Source organism: Erpetoichthys calabaricus, chromosome 12, assembly GCF_900747795.2.
Source record: "Erpetoichthys calabaricus chromosome 12, fErpCal1.3, whole genome shotgun sequence".
Taxonomy (NCBI): Eukaryota; Metazoa; Chordata; class Cladistia; order Polypteriformes; family Polypteridae; genus Erpetoichthys; species Erpetoichthys calabaricus.
In genome coordinates, this window is record NC_041405.2 from 108,688,134 (window position 1) to 108,707,354 (window position 19,221).

Genomic DNA, 19,221 nt, shown 5'->3' on the forward strand with positions numbered 1-19,221 from the left:
GAGAAGACGATCGAATTTGACTATCTAGAGGAAGTAAAAGTCGTAATTCCGTAGGTGAACCTGCGGAAGGATCATTACCGGTTGTGCCGACCCGCCATTGGACGGTTAGGACCCAAAACCTCTCGGGCCGGCTTCCTGGCCCTCTCCCCCTGTTCTGCACTCCGCGCTTGACCGCCTTCCAGCCCCGTCCCTCGCTCTAGGAGGTGGGAGCGCGGCGGCGGTCCTCCAGTTTTCAGTCACGGACAATTGTATGTTGCTTTCTCCAGAGTTCCATCTTTTCATTCACTTACAGCACACAGGCACGCGCATGAGAGAGAGAGACACACACACACACAGGCGTGCGAGAGACACACACACACACACAGGTACGAGAGAGAGAGAATCCCTGACCCCATCAGATTCAAATTTGCCTTTTACGTTTACACGCAGACAATTTCCTGTTAGATTGACCTTTGCAATGACAATTAATAAGGCACAGGGACAAACTTTCAAAACGATATGCCTGTATCTGACAAACCCAGTTTTCAGTCATGGACAATTGTATGTTGCTCTATCCAGAGTTCCATCTTTTCATTCACTCACAGTCGTATCCTCAAACCCACCCCATTTGGACAACTGTGTCTTTTAGAAAGTGTTCACCCATCAATACATAATTATGCGGCATATGCTACACCGCGGGTTGGCTAGTTTAAAAATATTACACAAAATCTTTAAACACCGATTGTAGCAAACAAAATGGCAATACGGTAAAAATCAAAACATAGTTGTAATAAAATTAATAAAGCACAAACAAAAATATTTTAAGAAAGCAAAAATATATCATAATTTAAAACCAAATTTAAAAATATTGCACAAAATCTATAAACACCCTTTGTAGCAAAATTGAGCAGCTACTAAGTTGGCAAGGCAGGATCTAGCATAAGTCAAATGTGCAATAAAAGAAAAGCCACAGTGCAATAAAGTGTGGTTTAAAAAAGATTTGCAAAAATTTAAAAAAGGAACAGATTACAAAAAAATTAGGAAAAAGTTACAACACATTAAAAATAAAAGGTGGAAAAAAGTAAATGACATTGTTAGCTTTCTCATGTTAAACTTCCATTACACTTAACGTTGCTGAACGTGCCTATGCTTCAGTACGGTTTGAAATTTGCCAACCACCAGGTAGAACATTCACTAGACTTGTCTCGACTGAGAATGACTAGAAAGAAATTAGAATATTCCGTTTATAATTCAGCTTGTAGGGGTTATAAGAGAACCTTCCATCATCTATGTAGTTATACATACCGTAGCTAACTACGTAAATACATCGATTTAACTAGATAACAAAAAATTGGCTCTTACATCCATTAAATATTTATGAACATAACACTGAGAATCATACCAAAATTGTAAAGCTATTATCTTTCTAATATATTTCTTAATAATTTATAAAGGACACTAAGATCTAAAACATGATACAAAGGATGGCATTTATAATCACAAATACAATGGCTGATACTGTCCATTGGGAAGATTGTGATTTCTAGTCTTTAATTTCTAAGATTTCTAAGCTCTAAGCTCACCTACCGCTGCTGGTAAATTCAACTCTCATACATCCGAAGTGAAGCAGCCCCGGAGCAGGTAACGGAGTGATGGCATGAAGTTCTCTGCAAGCTGGCACTTAGACCATCAGTGTTTTGCAGTAAATGGGGCCTTTCGTTTCAAACACCATCCTAAAGTAGTTCCGAATTAAAGCAATATTTCCTGAAATTCCTGTCAATAAAGTGAAATGAAGTCACTCTTGCCTGTAGTCATACATTAGGAAAGAAGTTAAATTTGAACATATAAATTCAACTGTTTAACAGTGGTGTGTAATATCTGCTGTTATGAATGGCCACAAAAGTGGCAAAAACAGGAAGGCAAGCCAGCAAAAGGCCCTGGCCATACTGTTAATCCTTTTACTTCATTTATTAAAATTAGTAAAGATACTAATTTATTAATTGAATCAAAAAAGAAATTAAAACAATTATCAACTAAGAAAATCCTAAGAGTAAATTCAAAACTACAAATGAAATGTTCTAATTTGGTTTCTTTTCTGACCTCATTCTACATCTTTTTTAAAGTTTCTTTTCTGTTTTGATTCAGGCTGAATCTAATCTGGTGCTTTCAAAATATTTTTGAAATGTATTTAAAGATGTGTTCATATATATATATATTATATATATATATATATATATATATATATATATATATATATTTGTTTTGCCGCCATCTTGTTTTCGTAGGACGTTGCCATTTTGTGAAGTTTGCATCGTCTGGTTGTCATGGTTACCAGGTGGGAGGGCGTGTTGTTGTCATCGATGTGACAGTATGGAGGGTGAACCCCAAACACTCCCAGCTCATCCAAGATTTGGATAAAAAGACTTGATGTGTGGTGTGTGCTTTGCTTTAGTTTAGTTTCTGTTCAGGCTTTGGCAAAAGACCGGACTGATATTTTTTTGGATGTGAACGTTCATTTGGTTTCTGACTTATCGTTTCATCTCCCGATCCCCTTTTGGCAATAAAAAAATCCCTGTCTTTTCCTGTAAGGTATAACACAAAAATGCAACAATTGACAATGCAAAAGTGCAAAAAAAAAAAAAAAAAGCAAAGAGTACTATGATAAATTTACACAAACAAAGCCAAAAAGTCTTAAAAAAGCAATAGACAAAATAATTGTATCAAGTAAAACAAACAAAAAGATCAAACAAAGTAACAAAGTAAAAAGGGGGCCCAAAAACGCAGCAGATCTGACCACCAGCTTAGCTAACGCCACTCACAGCTCATGTGGCCCTCGGACACTGCATTCTAAACTAATAACAACACGTGAGGGCCGTCACCTAATTAGGGGTCTTGCCCCGGCTTCATTATTTTAAATACATAACTGATATAACACAGGGAGGAATACTTTAGTCTAAAAAAATGACAAAGCAGTTAACAGAAAAAAATTACAACAGACCCTATTAGAAAAACAAAAATAAGCAATTCCTATGTGGGACACCCAGCAACTGTAACATCCGATATCAGAGTTGTGTTTAATGTTGATTTTGAAGATTGTGTACTTTAGTGTATTTTTATGACGCTTCTCTATTTATATATTTTACTGTGACACAGTGGTCAGGGTCACCATCTTACAGCACTGGTGACAGCAGTTTGATTCTTTATGTGAGGTTTGCATATCCTCTCTGGTTTCTTCGTCCATCCTAATGATTTGAAGTTAGGCTTATGGTTGACTGTCAGTCAGCGTGGGTGTAGTCTGAGTGGGTTTGTGTGCTGTAGTGGGCTTCATGATGGACTGGCATCCCACCCAAAACTGTCTTCTGCTGTATATCTGATCATCTGGCTCCATGAAAGAGCCAATCATGAAAAAAAAACATGAAGTAAATATATGGATGAATTCACTCACACATTTGTTTCATACATTGATTTCCTTAACTGCAATGCTTATGTTTAGGATTGTAGTGGTGTTCACTGTAAAAGATCCACTGATACAATTTCCAGACCTATATTTTCCATGACAGGCTTTGGAGAAGCATGTGCTTAACTCAACAGTAGTGAACTAAAGGCTGGAGCAAACACTGGACAGAACGCAATTGTCCATCACAGGGCACCCCACTCACTTCAACATGCCTTTAAACGAAACACAAGAGGAAGCTGAGGAACCTGGAGAAAACCCACAAAGATGGTCTCACCTATCCAGGAATCAAAAGCTGCTGTAGATTACACAGATGAGTGTGTGAAAGATATTATATAGAAAAGACTGACTGAACGATGGTCAGTTAAATATATTTAATTAAAAAATGGTTGGAATTAAAATGAAATTCACAAATTCAATCCTGCTTGTCTCAGTTGGGTTCTCCAAAAAAAAAAAAACAAACCTTTAGTGTTTCGTTTCTCTGATCTTCAATGACACCACAACAAGCACAGGCAATACAATATATGGTAATTGTAACCTAACGTTGTCACAGTCACGTATCCAGTGCAGGGTCACGATACACAGACTGCCTCGGGTACAAGGAACTGTAAGAGCCAATCCTGACCACAGGAAATGGAAATCCTCATCAAGAAGAAGAATGAACTTCCCAGAAAAGGGTTTTTTGTTTCTAGTTTCAGACATTTTAAGTGAATTTTGTGTTTGAATGTCTTTTGAGGCAGGCAGCATGGCACGAGATTAACACTTCAGCCCCAGCTTTTGGCTCATTAGGAGTCCAGACAAGTCACTCAACCGACCTTTGCTCCAGTGGTAAGCAGGTGAACAAACATTTGTATCTGTGATGCACCTTTTGATACAAAAAGACACTGGCATGCAGTTGTCTTTTACAGAAACTCTGTGTCTTACTTTCGGATATTTCTACATTTCTTGCATTTCTGTAAAATTTAAACTTCCTTTCTGGGGAAATAAAGTTCTGTCTATCTATCTATCTATCTATCTATCTTAGCCTTCAGCTTTTTAATAATGCTTATACTTTTACTTTTGGATAAGCATCTATCTATCTATCTATCTAAAATCAGAATTCAGATGCTTCCCTAGATATATTCCAACTCAACAAAAGTTCGCCATTAACAGAATGACTAATGTATTCCAATGGTATGCACAACCCATAAGGCACAAAACCCTCAGAAGTAATAAATGGAAAATGACTCACCAGCCCAATATTTGTTTACTGGTATCTCCAGATTTACACAGAACCAGTGAGGTCAGCGCTCCCTAAAGCTGCCTGCTCCATCCTCACAAAAAGTCCCATTGCCAAGATGGTAGAGAAATAGAAGAAAGAAACGTAACAACCAGCAGCTCCACAGTTTGGAAGACGCGGTAGATAGGCTCCCTGCATGAAGCGTCGGCAAACAGCTCTGACCCTTTGGTTCACTTGCAGCTTGAACAACATCAGTCCCTGTGGTGCAGCACGCCTGCTGCTGTGGCTCCAGGCCCCTGTGGGTTTTTGAGAGAGGAGCAGAGAAGAGGGAAGTGAGGAGATGAAAGGCAACAAAGACAGCTCATTACCAAACCTCTTCTCAGGCTGAGGGCTCTTAGGCTTTATCATATGGTAATTAATACATGCAACATTAGCACACACTTTTCTGCTCCACCTCATCTCTGCTGATAGTCAGATATGATCTACACTGTGTGTCAAGTTCATCTTGTACTGCATATTTTAAATCTTCTTTTCTTGGCTTTTGGTCATTTTTGATTTTGACTAAGAATTGGTTTTCAGGTGTAAAATGATTTGCATTTGGTGGAGGAATTTTTTGGTTAAGGGTTTTTTTTTCCCTGTTTTGTTGATTAGATTCAGGTTTTGCTAGTTATGGTTGATATTTTATTGTATAAAATGTAGGCAACCTTCTTTGATTTCTGCCATCTGATAATCCTATTTAGAGTTTCTTCTCGTCAGCACCTATCTATTTTAATGTCACATTCATCCATCCTCTTCCGCTTATCCGAGATCGGGTCGCGGGGGCAGCAGCTTGAGCAGAGATGCCCAGACTTCCCTCTCCCCGGCCACTTCTTCTAGCTCTTCCGGGAGAATCCCAAGGCATTCCCAGGCCAGCCGAGAGACATAGTTCCTCCAGCGTGTCCTGGGTCTTCCCCGGGGCCTCCTCCTGATTAGACATGCCCGGAACACCTCACCAGGAAGGCATCCTGATCAGATGCCCGAGCCACCTCATCTGACTCCTCTCGATGCGAAGGAGCAGCGGCTCTACTCTGAGCTCCTCCTGGATGACTGAGCTTCTCACCCTATCTTTAAGGGAAAGCCCAGACACCCTACGGAGGAAACTCATTTCAGCCGCTTGTATTCGCGATCTCGTTCTTTTGGTCACTACCCATAGCTCATGATCATAGGTGAGGGTAGGAACATAGATCGACTGGTAAATTGAGAGCTTCGCCTTGTGGCTGAGCTCCTTTTTCACCACAACAGACCGATGCAGAGCCTGCATCACTGCAGACACCACATCGATCCGCCTGTCGATCTCCCGCTCCATTCTTCCCTCACTTGTGAACAAGATCCCGAGATACTTGAACTCCTCCACTTGGGGCAGGATCTCGCTTCCAACCCTGAGAGGGCATTCCACCCTTTTTCGGCTGAGGACCATGGTCTCAGATTTGGAGGTGCTGATTCCCATCCCAGCCACTTCACACTCAGCTGCGAACCGATCCAGAGAGAGCTGAAGATCACGGCCTGATGAAGCAAACAGGACAACATCATCTGCAAAAAGCAGTGACCCTTCTGTTGGACTCCTTCTTCAGCTTGACGGTATCCCTCACCGCCGGTGTCCACCAGCGGGTTCGGGGATTGCCGCCATGACAGGCACCGACCACCTTACGGCCACAGCTCCGGTCAGCCGCCTCAACAATAGAGGCACGGAACATGGCCCATTTGGACTCAATGTCCCCCACCTCCCTCGGGATGTGGTTGAAGTTCTGCCGGAGGTAGGAGTTGAAGCTACTTCTGACAGGGGACTCTGCCAGACGTTCCCAGCAGACCCTCACAACATGTTTGGGCCTACCAGGCCTGACCGGCATCCTCTCCCACCATCAAAGCCCACTCACCACCAGGTGGTGATCAGTTGACATTTGATATTAATGCAGCCAATGACTGACGAGTCATTTGAGAATTTCTGTTAATAGCAAGCACTAGTATTATACTCGAAGTCCGTAGTGTAGAGGGTAAACAGGAAAGGAGGTTAGGGCAGTTCCCTGAGGTGCTCCAGTGTTACACACCACCATTTCTGACACACAGTCTCTCAGCCTCACATACTGTTGTCTGTTGGTCGGGTAGTTCATGGTCCAGATGATTGTCTCGATGAGACCAACTGGTATTAACGGCACTGGAAAAATCATAAACATTATCCTGACTATGGTGCTGGCTTTAACCAAGTGGGAGTAGTCTCTTTGGAGCATGTAGATCACAGCATTCTTCACACCTATATGTGCCTGATGGGCAAATTGCAGACGATCAAGATGTTCTGAAACCAGGGGTCAAAGCTGTTTCAGGACCAGCCTCTCAAAGGTCTTCATGATGTACGAAGTAAGCTGACACAACTGGTCTGAAGTCTTTGGGATCACTGGAATGCTCTTTCTTTGCCACTAGGACTAGACAGGATACTTTCCACAGTTGGGGAACTCAGGGAAAGGGAGAACAGGTGCCAAAGGGCCACACCGAGCGTATGTTTTCAGTACCCTGGGGCTGATTTCATCCAGGCCTGCAGCCTTGTTTGTGCAAAATTCCTCAGCTGTCTCTTTACATGATCAGCAGAGACAGGCAGTCCAGGAAGTGGACGGGGCTGGAAACATTATATGGGAAGTGTAGTGATGGCAGTTGGGAATCTGGAACCTTCTAAGATTGCACACAGAGGCTAGCAGCGTTAGGGGAGGGTTGTATTGACAGAAATGTGTCAAACCTCTTGAAGAAACAGTTCAGTTCATTAGCTCTGTTCTTGTTCCCTTCTTCTGCAGGTTTAACAACTGGCCTGTAGTCAGTGATAGAGCTCATCCCATTCCACACTTCCATCAAATTGTTCTGCTGTAACTTGTGCTCAAGTTTGTCTCTACAGTGGGCTTACCCCTCACAGAGCCACTTCCTCAGTTCTGACTTGTTTTTCTCCTTATCTCCAGACCTGAAGGCCTTCATCTTCTTATTCAGTAGGGCTATCAGGTCTTTCGTGATGCCAGGTTTGTCAGTGGGAAAGCAAAGTACTGTCTTTTGTGGGAATTGTGTTATACACACAAACCTTTTAGAGTCTATGGTACTGTGGCTGAGTCCCTCAATGTCCTCACTATGTGACTCACATAGCATGTTTTCTCAAAGGCATCCATCAGAGCCTCCTCTGTCTTCATGTTCCATTCTTGCACAGTCCTGGTGGGGACTGACAGCCGATGGACAATGGGTTTATTTGTAGGTATGAGGTGTACCAAATTATGGTCAGATCTGCCCAGAGGTGGCAAAGCGGCAGAGTTATATACCTCTTTAACTTTGGTAAACAACAACTCCCCGTTCTAATTTCCCTTGTTGTACAGTCCACAATCTAATAAAAACTGGTCAGGGTGAAGGAAAGTATATCATGGCTAAAGTCCCCAGAAATTGTGATGGAAGCACTGGGGTGGTCAGTAGTGAGCTTGCTTACCACAATATACACTGCGGCAGCGTAAATTGCCAGTGCAATGGCATGTGAAAACTCTCTTGGCATATAATCCCTTAAACCCACTGCTAGCAGTTCAACATTTGAGTCGCATACTTGTTAAATAAGTGTAATGTGTTTGGGGTTATATCATATTTTTATTCCTAAAAATAGAAAGTCCACCTCCTTACTTCCTACTGTTTTGGCTCCTGGTTTTGTCCACCCATAGGATTTAAAATCCATCCAATGCAACCATGACATGACATGACAGGACAGTGGATGGAGTGGTGGCTCTGAGGTAGGGATTTGCACTGGCAATCGGGTGGTTGCCGGTTCGAATCCCATAAATGGCAAAAGTCTACTTCATTGGGCCCTTGAGCAAGGCCCTTAACCTGCAATTGCTCTGTCCTGGGTATGATGTCAATCTGCATCCAGCCATGCATGTAGGCCCTCCAACCTATAGGGAAAAACCTGGCAGAATTGGCACTCCGTCCACTATAAATACAACCTCACACTGTTCCATTCCATCTGAACTAGTGTGGTGCTGAGGTGTCACCTGTTGCATGGCTGCACTCGGATCCTAATCTGGGATCCTCAGTTGGTTTGTCATGTGGTGGGTGCGGTAATGCACTGTATCAGCGCGTGCTCCTAACCTCTCTCTCTCAATGCAACCATGAAGTCCATGAAGGACATGAGACTGCTGAGTTTGCATTCCCTTTCACTCCTGATCAGCACTGAGAGCTTGTCCACTTTATTCGCCAGTGATCTTACATTGCCAGATTGTACCTTCTCCTCTTATGTTGAGCTGGGCTTCTGCACAATAGCTCTGCTGGCAGCCTAACGATCACCTCCGATGTTCAAAGGATGCAGGTCCAGCAGTAGTTGTCACGTGCAAGTATGAGGCCTTCTTCACAACTTCTGCTATCCATGTTTTCCAAACAAAAAAAAGTTAGCAACAAACACAGGAGCTTCTGTAGCAGGCAGCTTCTCATGGGAGCACTGGAAGAGATTGGCTGTCTGTAACCTTTTTGTGTAATGTTTATATTCAGTTTAGGGTTTTCTACAATTCATTTTTGACATTATTTTAGTTTCACAATTTTTAGTTTCACATTTCTCCATTTAAAACGTGATTATGTTTCCTGTTATAATGAAATGTCAACTTTGCTCATCTGTGGGCACCACTGTTCATTATCTTTGCCATGCTCATAACATTTCCGTAATGTGCAAGGCCTCTGCCATCTTCAGTGTGATAGTACTTTAACTGTCATGAACGGTGACGATTTTCCCAAGATTGGATTAAAAAAAAAACATTATGTCCGATTCATTTTGTTTTAGTGCTTTTTTGGTTATTTTGTCCCTCAGCCTTGTTTTTCAGAGAGAGTTAAGGGTTTAACACAAATTGGAATTGTATCTTTGGTAACGACCTTGGCACAAACCTTTGACCACGTCTCTTTTTCCTGGTCTTTCACATAAAACTTTTCTCTTTTGAGACAGAACACTTTTCTCTCTCCTGGTCCTTGGTTCTCCTTTTGCCTTGCAGCACAAGAAAATTTAACTACCATTAATAACACTGGGATTTTTGTTTGAATTCACAAAGTTGGACAGCTAGAAGGTGCACAACGCTGATCTTTATACCTTCAAGCCAGTGATGTCACACTTTAATGGCAGTGCCCATACAAAAATAAAATGGTACCGCTGGAGAATGGGATTCATTTTTATCATCATCAAAAACGCAAGAGAACAATATTAATAAACATAAGCAATAGAATCCCTTCAAAGAAAAGCTGAAAACAATTCAAAGCAACAGTCAGATTATGACAATTATTAGCTAAGTGCTGTCACACGTGTGCATGGGAGGCAGCTAACTGTAATTAAATGCTGGACCAGGGGGTGGCACCGTCCACTAACACCTTCTCTCGTTCCTCCTCTGAAGACCGACTGAATCCTGCCTGACTATCCTGACTAGCCAGTTTCGGCTCTTGTGACCTCACTTCTTGTCAACCTGTATATACTGTATAAACGCCATTTTGACCCTATGTAGTCAGCTCTGTCTTGAACTCCCATCTGTAAAGACCAACATTTTGCCTTTTTTATTGCTTGTTTCAAGTATATGGGGTGACTACCCCAAACCTTTACATTTGGTCCTTTGCGATTATTCCACAATGGATAATAACAATCACATTTTAGTCTCCTCCACCACCTTGTCGCTCTGTACGCTTCTACATATTCATATTCAGCAATGTAGAAATTTATAAAGCCACCTCATCTGACATTCATGGAACCTCCAAAAAGGGTTAAAGCAAAAAGAAGCGAGATAATGTGGGGGATTTGGAGAACCCACAAGTGGTCTGACTTTACTGTCGAGGAGAAAGATGAATGCTTCAACTATCTTGATGGAGGTACATTTGAAAGAAGGAAATAATAAGAAAATTACTGCAAAAACAAAAAAAGTCCCCCAGCACTTTCATATATGCCCCCCTGCCCCACCCCAAATAAAACACATTAAAGCATGCTAATGCCAGGATCATATCTAAAAGAGAGCTCCATTTGCTTCAATTAAAACATGAAGAATAACATCAGCCATGTAATATGAATGAGAGTTTAAGCTGCAGCATGAAATAACGTCTATGTGACTCATCAAGCAGGTTTTTGCCACACAAATGAACACAGAACGCCCCACATCTGTTCCTCACTTTGATGGATTTCATTCAACCTTTCTTTCAACACACGCAAAACACTGATCAAAATTCACAAGAAAGTCTGTGATGGTGGAGAGAGCAGCTTTATTCCTTTCCAAGGCATTCATTTCCTCGCTCCGCTTCCGCCTGATGCTTTTGAAGAAGTGTTTAATGAATGGCAGGTGAGACGGTTAATTAAAATATAAAAATGGCCAAGAAAACGGGATGTGAACTCTATAAAGCAGTGAGGACTGATAATACAATTCACACTAATTTTACTTTTAATTATATTCTAATTCCTTAGTGTGAAATTTATATGCCAGAGGCAAACTGTACTAGCAGTCAGTCAGTCATTTTCTAGCCTGCTTAGTCCAGAACAGAGTAAAGGGGTCTGCTGGAGCCTATCCCAGCCAGCATAGGGCCAAGGCAGGAATAAACCCTTGAGAGGGCGCCAGTTTATCGTAGGGTGAAGTCACACACTAGGGCCAATATAGTAACGCCAACCCACCTAACTTGCATGTCTGTGGACTGTGAGAGGAAACCCACACAGACATGGGGAGAACCTGCAAACTCCACGCCGGGAGGACCAGGGACGCGAACCCTGATCTCTGCTTACTATGAAGCAGCAGCGCTACCACTGTGCAGGCAGTATAGAACAAAAATCTGGGAATCACCTATTGGGGGCAAAGCTTCGAAAAAACACACAAGTTTAAAAAACTAGCCATGTATGTTTCAAATACAATTACATATTTTTCTGCTCCAGTGCCTGCATTTATAAGGTGACTCAGAATGAATCCTATTACTCCTAGGAATTGCATTGACTAGGATAGGAATGTGTCCTACTTCAGTGCAGTACATGTGAACTGCTCTTACTCCCAGCTAGGTGGAGAAGCTCGCGTGTGATTAGGAATGACTTTACGATTTTATGGCACCCCGAACGGCTAAGTGGTACTTGTGATGACATTTTGTAGTTTCCTTGAAAATCATAAGGACACTTTAAAGTTTTGTGATACTAACACTAAGGCTTCACCACAAAGATAAATATAACTATTATTTAATTTTATTAAACTGAATTTATACTGAATAGGGTCGCGGGAAAGAAAAATACTAATAATAAAATTAAAAGAAGAAGGAAAACATAAGGTAGCAGGGTTGGGGTCAATTCAGGAATGAACTTAACAATTCCACTGCAAACAAGACAATGGAATTGGAATTAGAATTTAACAACAACTAGAAAAAGCTGAATTGGAATTGAACTGGAGTTTCAGGAAATGGAATTCAATTCAGTGAAATTCTGCCAAATTCCCTTTATTGCCATCTCTGATCATTTATTTCAGATTACATGTAGGGACATACATGTGAACTTTATTTATGGTGCTTTACAAATACCAAGTAATGTATGAAAAACAGTTGATGAAATGTAATTAAATAAAACTTGAGATCTGCACATTAACAATTGATAACTGAGGAGTGACACTGGCCATAACTATCTGAATATACTGTTAATACAAATATTATTACCAGTTCAATGTAATAAATGCTGAAGATGCAGTTTAAAGTTTGATTAGCTCGGTTGGATCCATGAACAGATATACCACAATGCTTACAGACTGCTTTGGGGTTACCAGAAACTGAAGGAGTTGGTTCACCAAACTGACCCTTTATAAATATCTTTCAAGAATTTTCAGATTTCTCTGCCATTTCCAGTTAAATAGGGATTATAAATCTATGTGATAATATTGCAATTCAGATTTCATACACAAATCACAAACTTGAAACAGTCCAAGATCATACACAAAAAGCCATCCAATCAATCAAAATCTTTCCAATCAAACTCACAGAAAATCTCCAGTCTCACACCTTCAACGTGGCTTCAATTTACAGGTCATGAACCTTCATCTTGCATGGAATTCTGGGAAATATTGTTTTAGTCAAATTTAAGAAAATGTTGTTAGAGAGATTAATATTCAGAGTGACACATGTAAAGAAAGAAAATCATATTTGATATTTTACTTTTTATTTGTAACAGTGATTTGTGAAATTAACATGCATACTGTATAAAACATACATCACTCTTGTATTTCTCTTATATGTTTGTGATTTCTGGGATTCATAATATTTACCAAGCTGTAGACTATTTGGTAAATCAAGTCAAATTATCTTAGAAAGTGGAATTTCATGGAATTTATTTGAATTCAATTCTGCTTCCTGACATTACAGTACAATTCAATTTTCCTTCAGCTGCATGCAATTCTAATTCCAATTCTAGGAGGTGAATTGAATTTACTATGCATTGTCAATTCAGTTCTTGAATGGCCACAACCTTGTAAAGTAGGATATCACGCTAAGCTACATGAACTGTTGCCACTCAATTTTGTGAACTACGAGTCCCAAAAACACAAAGGTCCTATAACTACTTCCAAAATTACCCTCTAGGGGGGATTACCATCAAAACTCCAACTAGAAACAAAAAGGACCCTGAAGAATCTTTATAAAGTGAATGATTTATTTTTAACAAAGAAGCTTTGTAGCACAAAAGGAATTGCCTGAGAAGGCAAGACAATCCACACCAAACACTCCCAATACAAAATCCCAAGATCACTCAAAAACAGAGCACAGGTTTAAAAATCCTGAAAATTACAATAGAAAGACAAGGAAACACTCAACTCCCTAGCAGATTTGAAATTAACTGAAATGAAGAATAAAGTAAATAATAAATAAAATAAATATTAACATAAATAAATGGCTCAAAAATGGACAAAACAAACAAGAAACATGACTTTGAACACCTGCCAGCGGAGAAACGCTGGCCGAAACATAACACTTAATTATACCAAAACTAGCAATGATGATAAATTGCGTCACTTTCCCAGATTTGCCTGCCATGTCTATCTCCATTTCCAGAACATTCCGCCTTTCCTGGGAACTGTTTGCTGATTTCTGCCTGAAGGCCATCTTCTGGCAGTTCCTAGCAAGTTGGGACAACTCACAAGTTCTCCTGAATCCTGGTGAAATTAGGACAAATTTCCTAAATTAGGAAAATTGACAAAATGCTTTTCCTTCTGCTCTTAAGAAGAGGACAGAATTTGTATCACTCTGAGAATTCTGAGCCTGTGAGGGCCATTTTTGTACTCTTGAGTCGCTTGATAAATATGGGCATAGATCTTCAAAATCTCATCTGCACTTATGAACTGTTTTTTACTTTCTCGCATACAAAGTATAGAGAAGGTTTTGTAATTGTCCAAAGATTCAATGTCAAAATTTTATAGAATCTCAACATTTTAGACCTCCCTGACTTTCTCGTATATGAAGTATAGGGAAAATATTAGAATCCTCCAAAAATTCCATTTCGAGATTTTGATGAATCTTGTCGTTTTAGACATCCAGAGTCCGAAAATACCATTTTTGGAATTACAGTATGTCTGTGTATGTAAATACGATAACATGAGTGCATACAAGTATTAGGTACAAAATGTAGATTTCTGTCAACATTTGGGCTATTTCCATTAACCAGAAGTGATACTTTACCTTTTATTCATGCAGCTTCAGAGTCCCGATTTATTCAACTTTACTTTTATAATAATTGTTCATTATTAGTTTGATTTTATTTGTTCTTGATGGTTCTTTAATGTACATAATATAACATATATATTATGTACATCTGATAATAATATAATAATAGATATATCTGAGTATACAAGGAAGTCTAGGGGAGACCACTCCTGATTTTTTCTACATAGCTATCTGCAGTTGCCAATCCTTTATCAGTAAAAATATAATATTTTTTTAAATATATACGAGTGTGAGTCAAATTAAAACCTTCAAATTGCAACAGAAATTCTAAACACTATACCATTGTCATGCAGACATATCTACACTACCCCTCAGTCCCACTTTAAAATATCAGAGTCATTAAATAATTTAACAGGTAAGAGGGGAGAAAACAGAATGGCCGGACAAAACCACTATAGACACAGTAAGAGTGCACATATAAATAACATAACATTATTTTAATAAGTACAGTATGTGATCTCTTATATAATTTCCATTATTTTTGTAATGTATTAAAACTTTGCCAATTTTTGCAGCATTATCAGGCAGTTGCCAGATTAGGGAAATATGTAAAAGAAAAAATCCAGTTGAATTTCATTATCATAGCACACAAAAATCAATGAAGTGATCATGCTTGATTTGAAAATACACATACAAGCTCTTTTTAAGAATATTCAACAACCCATGAAGACCCATACAATTTATACATAATGGCCACATTAAGGAAGCTGGTAGAAATAAAGGTAGAAATATCTGACTGTTGCTTCACATGGATTACAAATTTGTGTGAAGTTTTGAACGCTGAAGCATTCACACATTTCCAGCTGTTTATTGTCCCTTTAATCCTATTTCAAAAACTGTTCAGGCAAGTTAGATAATTAGCTGTGTCTTCACAGAAAATCCCCAAGAGAATGAGGATTAGTGGTCTTTAAGAAATGCACTACATACAGTATTTGTTACAGGCAATTTCTAGTAAACAAACATGTAATGCACCATGTTTTATATTTAAAATGGGAAATACATTTATTGTCTCTCATTACAGTATGGTAACACTAGAAATTTTAAACAGGTGCAAAAATAAAGGTGGTATTCTATATAAGTTACTATAATCTTTGCAAAAACTAAACCATCCTAATGCAGCGTTGTAGCTCCTTAAGGGTGTATTTTCTAGTATATTAGTTTTAAAAATAAAGTTCTAAACACATAATTAAAATGATCTAGTTTCTTTGGGTTTAAAAAAAGAAGGAACAAATGAACATTTAGTAACACACTAAAATAACCAAACATCCATCTAAAATTTTGAAAACTTGATTTTTCTATTACTGGGTTTCAACAACGAGCCTTGGGCAAAATTCTTATTTATCCCAGAGCAAATTAACACAGAGTGTACATACACACACCAGTTAACCTAACATGCTGATCTTTCATATGTGGAAGGAACACACTCTATATGTACAAGAGAAAATGCAGACTTTACAGAGACAGTGATTTGGCTGAGAATATAGAAGATGACCCTGGAGCCATAAGGTAGGAGTGATAACCATTGCATTGTCAGTCCACCTTATGAAACTCACGGAACTAATATACTAAAGTTTCGTATTTGCCACGCAGCACACAGCACAGTAGTTAATGCTACTGCCTTGGAGATACAGTCCCTGGTTCACTGGAGTTAGCATTTTCTTTTCATGTCTGCATGGGTTTGTTTCTGGATGTTTCTTTAGCATCCAAAGATATATAGGTTTAGTTCAGCTAACAAGTGTGAGTGTGACTGTGAGTACCTATATGAGTGGGCCCTGAAGAAGACTGGTACCCTGTTATGTTATGGACTCCCAGGCCAGGCTTGGTTCCTGAGTTGTGCCCGACACATTGAAAATTAAATAAGCAGGTGTGATGATGGATGTAGCGCTGCTGCCTCGCAGTTGGGAGACCTGGGGACCTGGGTTCGCTTCCCGGGTCCTCTCTGCGTGGAGTTTGCATGTTCTCCCCGTGTCTGCGTGGGTTTCCTCCGGGCGCTCCGGTTTCCTCCCACAGTCCAAAGACATGCAGGTTAGGTGGATTGGCGATTCTAAATTGGCCCTAGTGTGTGCTTGGTGTGTGGGTGCGTTTGTGTGTGTCCTGCGGTGGGTTGGCACCCTGCCTGGGATTGGTTCCCTGCCTTGTGCCCTGTGTTGGCTGGGATTGGCTCCAGCAGACCCCCGTGACCCTGTGTTCGGATTCAGCGGGTTGGAAAATGGATGGATGGATGGATGATGATGGATGGATTGACAACTAAATTATACAATTTAAAATATCAATATATAACCTGTAGGGGGAGGGGAATTTTTTTTAATACATGTATGGAAAAAACATTAGCTGTAAAACAGATCATAATACTCTTACCAGTTACCCCCTGTATAATGATCACCTGTTACATTTTTCTTTAATCTGTAAGTTATTCAGTTTTGAAAATTACTAGGTGCAGCATCTAGTCCTTTAGGAATCTCTATGCAGATAATGTGCATGCTTCCCTTGAAATGCTATGCTATGAATATAATATTTCAGCAACAATCTTCTTTTTCTATCTACAAGGAGGAAACTTGGGAAAAGTAACTGTCTTAAGAAGTCTTCCATCAATATCTATTCCTGCAATACTGGCTGTTTTGGTGAACTATGTATGGGTAGTACTTCTAGATCCCAACAACAAATTTCAAAGAATATACACAGGTAATGATAAGAAAGGAATCTTTCAATTGAAATAATTGATAAAAAGTGTATTTATATGTTTTAGGAATACTCTACACTCAAGACCATTTTGATTCAACATTTTTGTAAATCTCTTAACCAGATGGGATAAAAATATGCATCGACTAAGAAATATTTTCTAGTATCCTATACTACATTGGGTGCTAGAAGTCTTACTGTATAAACTGGGGCAATTCCTAACCCATCTACCATAACTGAATGAGAAAACTGTATTGTATGTTATCTTAAAATGGGCAGAATTTAGTTTTCTTACTCTGCAAGAAACAGTTTAGGATTTTTTAGAACCTGACTTCATTAATGTTATTCTAAAATACCAATACCAGGTCATTACCAAACCTTTTTTGACATTTTAATATAAAACTGGGATCTTATCATATACTGTAGCTCTCTGAATTGGGTATGGGAAGGAGCTTGTGTTTTCAATTTCTTGGAATTCATTTTTGGAGTACAAAGTCTGTACTGCTGTATTATTTGTACAACCGTATTTTTGACTAACATGTGGAATTCATATCTTTGTTTTGTTTTCTTAATAAAATAATTTAAAAGTAAAAAAAAAAAGAATTAACAAAAATGAAAAAAGTGGTTTCAAAATTTCTTACTTCTGGGGTAATCTCAATATAATTCACATATTAATGTTTTATTGTGAAAATAAACTATTAAAAGACATGTACTGCCATGTTTAAAATGTTATTTTAATTGAATCTATATTTATAAAACTTGGGGTTACTTAACTATTTTTTAAAAATAATACATAGAAACAATTTAACTAAATTTTCTGTTCAGTGGATACTTAGCTTGTTAAAAAAATTCCAAATACCTTTAAATACTGTATAAGCATGCAACATTTTATAACATAACATTTATAACATTTGAAAATATCAGGATAGATAAATACTGTGTATATGAACAGTTTATTGCAATTCACAAACAAAAAATTCAGTTTTAAAAATGATCTGGAACAAAAATAAGACCCTTAACATTGCATCAGAAGGGTAAATTGCCACAAATAATTTATCCAGAAAAGCAGTCATGATGTATATCATTTACAGTACATCCACCCTGTCCCTTCCAGCTGTTCATTTCTTAAATAGATGTTAAACAGAAAGTTAAATCTTTTTAAGAAAAGTCTTAATATGAGACATACCTGTGCTTGCAAATACAAAATGAGTCACTGAACTATTGCTAATTATAATTACTAGTGTAATTAAAAAAAAATCTCCTTATTGAACTTTTAACTTTCTTTCAAACAAATTGTTGGAACTCTTTGACAGCTGCCCTTCCATTACCTCATCTTCTTTTGTAAGAATGTGTAAGTCTCTTTAAAAATGTTGTACTGCGTGTTTGATGGAAATAAACAATGATAAGTTTACCAGATTTCAAATCTTTGAGAAAACTAAAAATAAAGTGCGTTTCAAGTGCGTTTGATATATCTGAAAATTGTATGTAGTTTATGTTTAGTAATGCTCCACACAGTTGATTATCAGTTTATTAACCCTTATAAAATGACATTTTTCCATTATTGATAATCATCAGCTGTGTATACTGTATCATGTTAAAATATATATTAGCCTTACCTTAAAAATCATTTACTGTAAATAAATATTTTCTACAATTGTCAGAAACAATATGTTTTGGTTATATTTGGAGTCAGCAGGGAAACCATGTGAATGTAATATAATGTGTCGGCAGCAGTGCACTTAAGTGTTACTCATAAACTACTCAGATGTACTTTTCCAATCCTCGTAACTCTACTGAAACTGCCCTAATGTGGCACATTTACCTACGCAGCCATAACCAGCTATTAAAGATGCAGGCACTTAACAGAATAGAGAACAATATCATTTCATTATGCCTGTGCTTAGCATTCTGCTTTTCCACTGCCATCAGTCTTCTAGTCATCTTGGTAACCTGAAAAACAAAAACATAAGTTTAATTTTTATTTCAAATACAAAACAGACCCTTAGAGCTGCTTGGCAAATTTCAAGTCATTCATCATGCCTCATACCTAAAGAAATGAACCTAAGGCAATTGTTTTTAAGAATAATAATTTATAGTAAATGAAAATGTTGTGACCAAGGAGAAAATAATAATAGAGAATCAAAGAATGATGGTGCGT

At 38.7% G+C, this 19,221-nt stretch overlaps 3 protein-coding genes across 10 annotated transcripts in view; 1 reads left to right on the plus strand and 2 right to left on the minus strand.

Moving 5' to 3' along the window:
- The window catches only part of cnga2a (cyclic nucleotide gated channel subunit alpha 2a), a 70,337-nt gene extending 65,440 nt beyond the window's left edge, over positions 1 to 4,897 (minus strand). Inside the window, exon 1 of the mRNA XM_028815985.2 lies at positions 4,665 to 4,897. The gene's annotated coding sequence lies outside the window, so the exon portion shown is untranslated. The remainder of the gene's footprint in view (positions 1 to 4,664) is intronic.
- The window catches only part of sybl1 (synaptobrevin-like 1), a 307,369-nt gene that overhangs the window by 232,505 nt on the left and 55,643 nt on the right, over positions 1 to 19,221 (plus strand). The gene's annotated exons all lie outside the window — the stretch shown is intronic.
- The window catches only part of LOC114662494 (mitochondrial fission factor), a 45,071-nt gene continuing 40,656 nt past the window's right edge, over positions 14,807 to 19,221 (minus strand). For all 8 annotated transcript variants that reach the window (XM_051935196.1, XM_028815987.2, XM_051935198.1 and 5 more), the window contains one exon: positions 14,807 to 19,013. In XM_051935196.1, the coding sequence (XP_051791156.1) occupies positions 18,882 to 19,013 (132 nt within the window). In that variant the 3' untranslated portion in view covers positions 14,807 to 18,881. The remainder of the gene's footprint in view (positions 19,014 to 19,221) is intronic.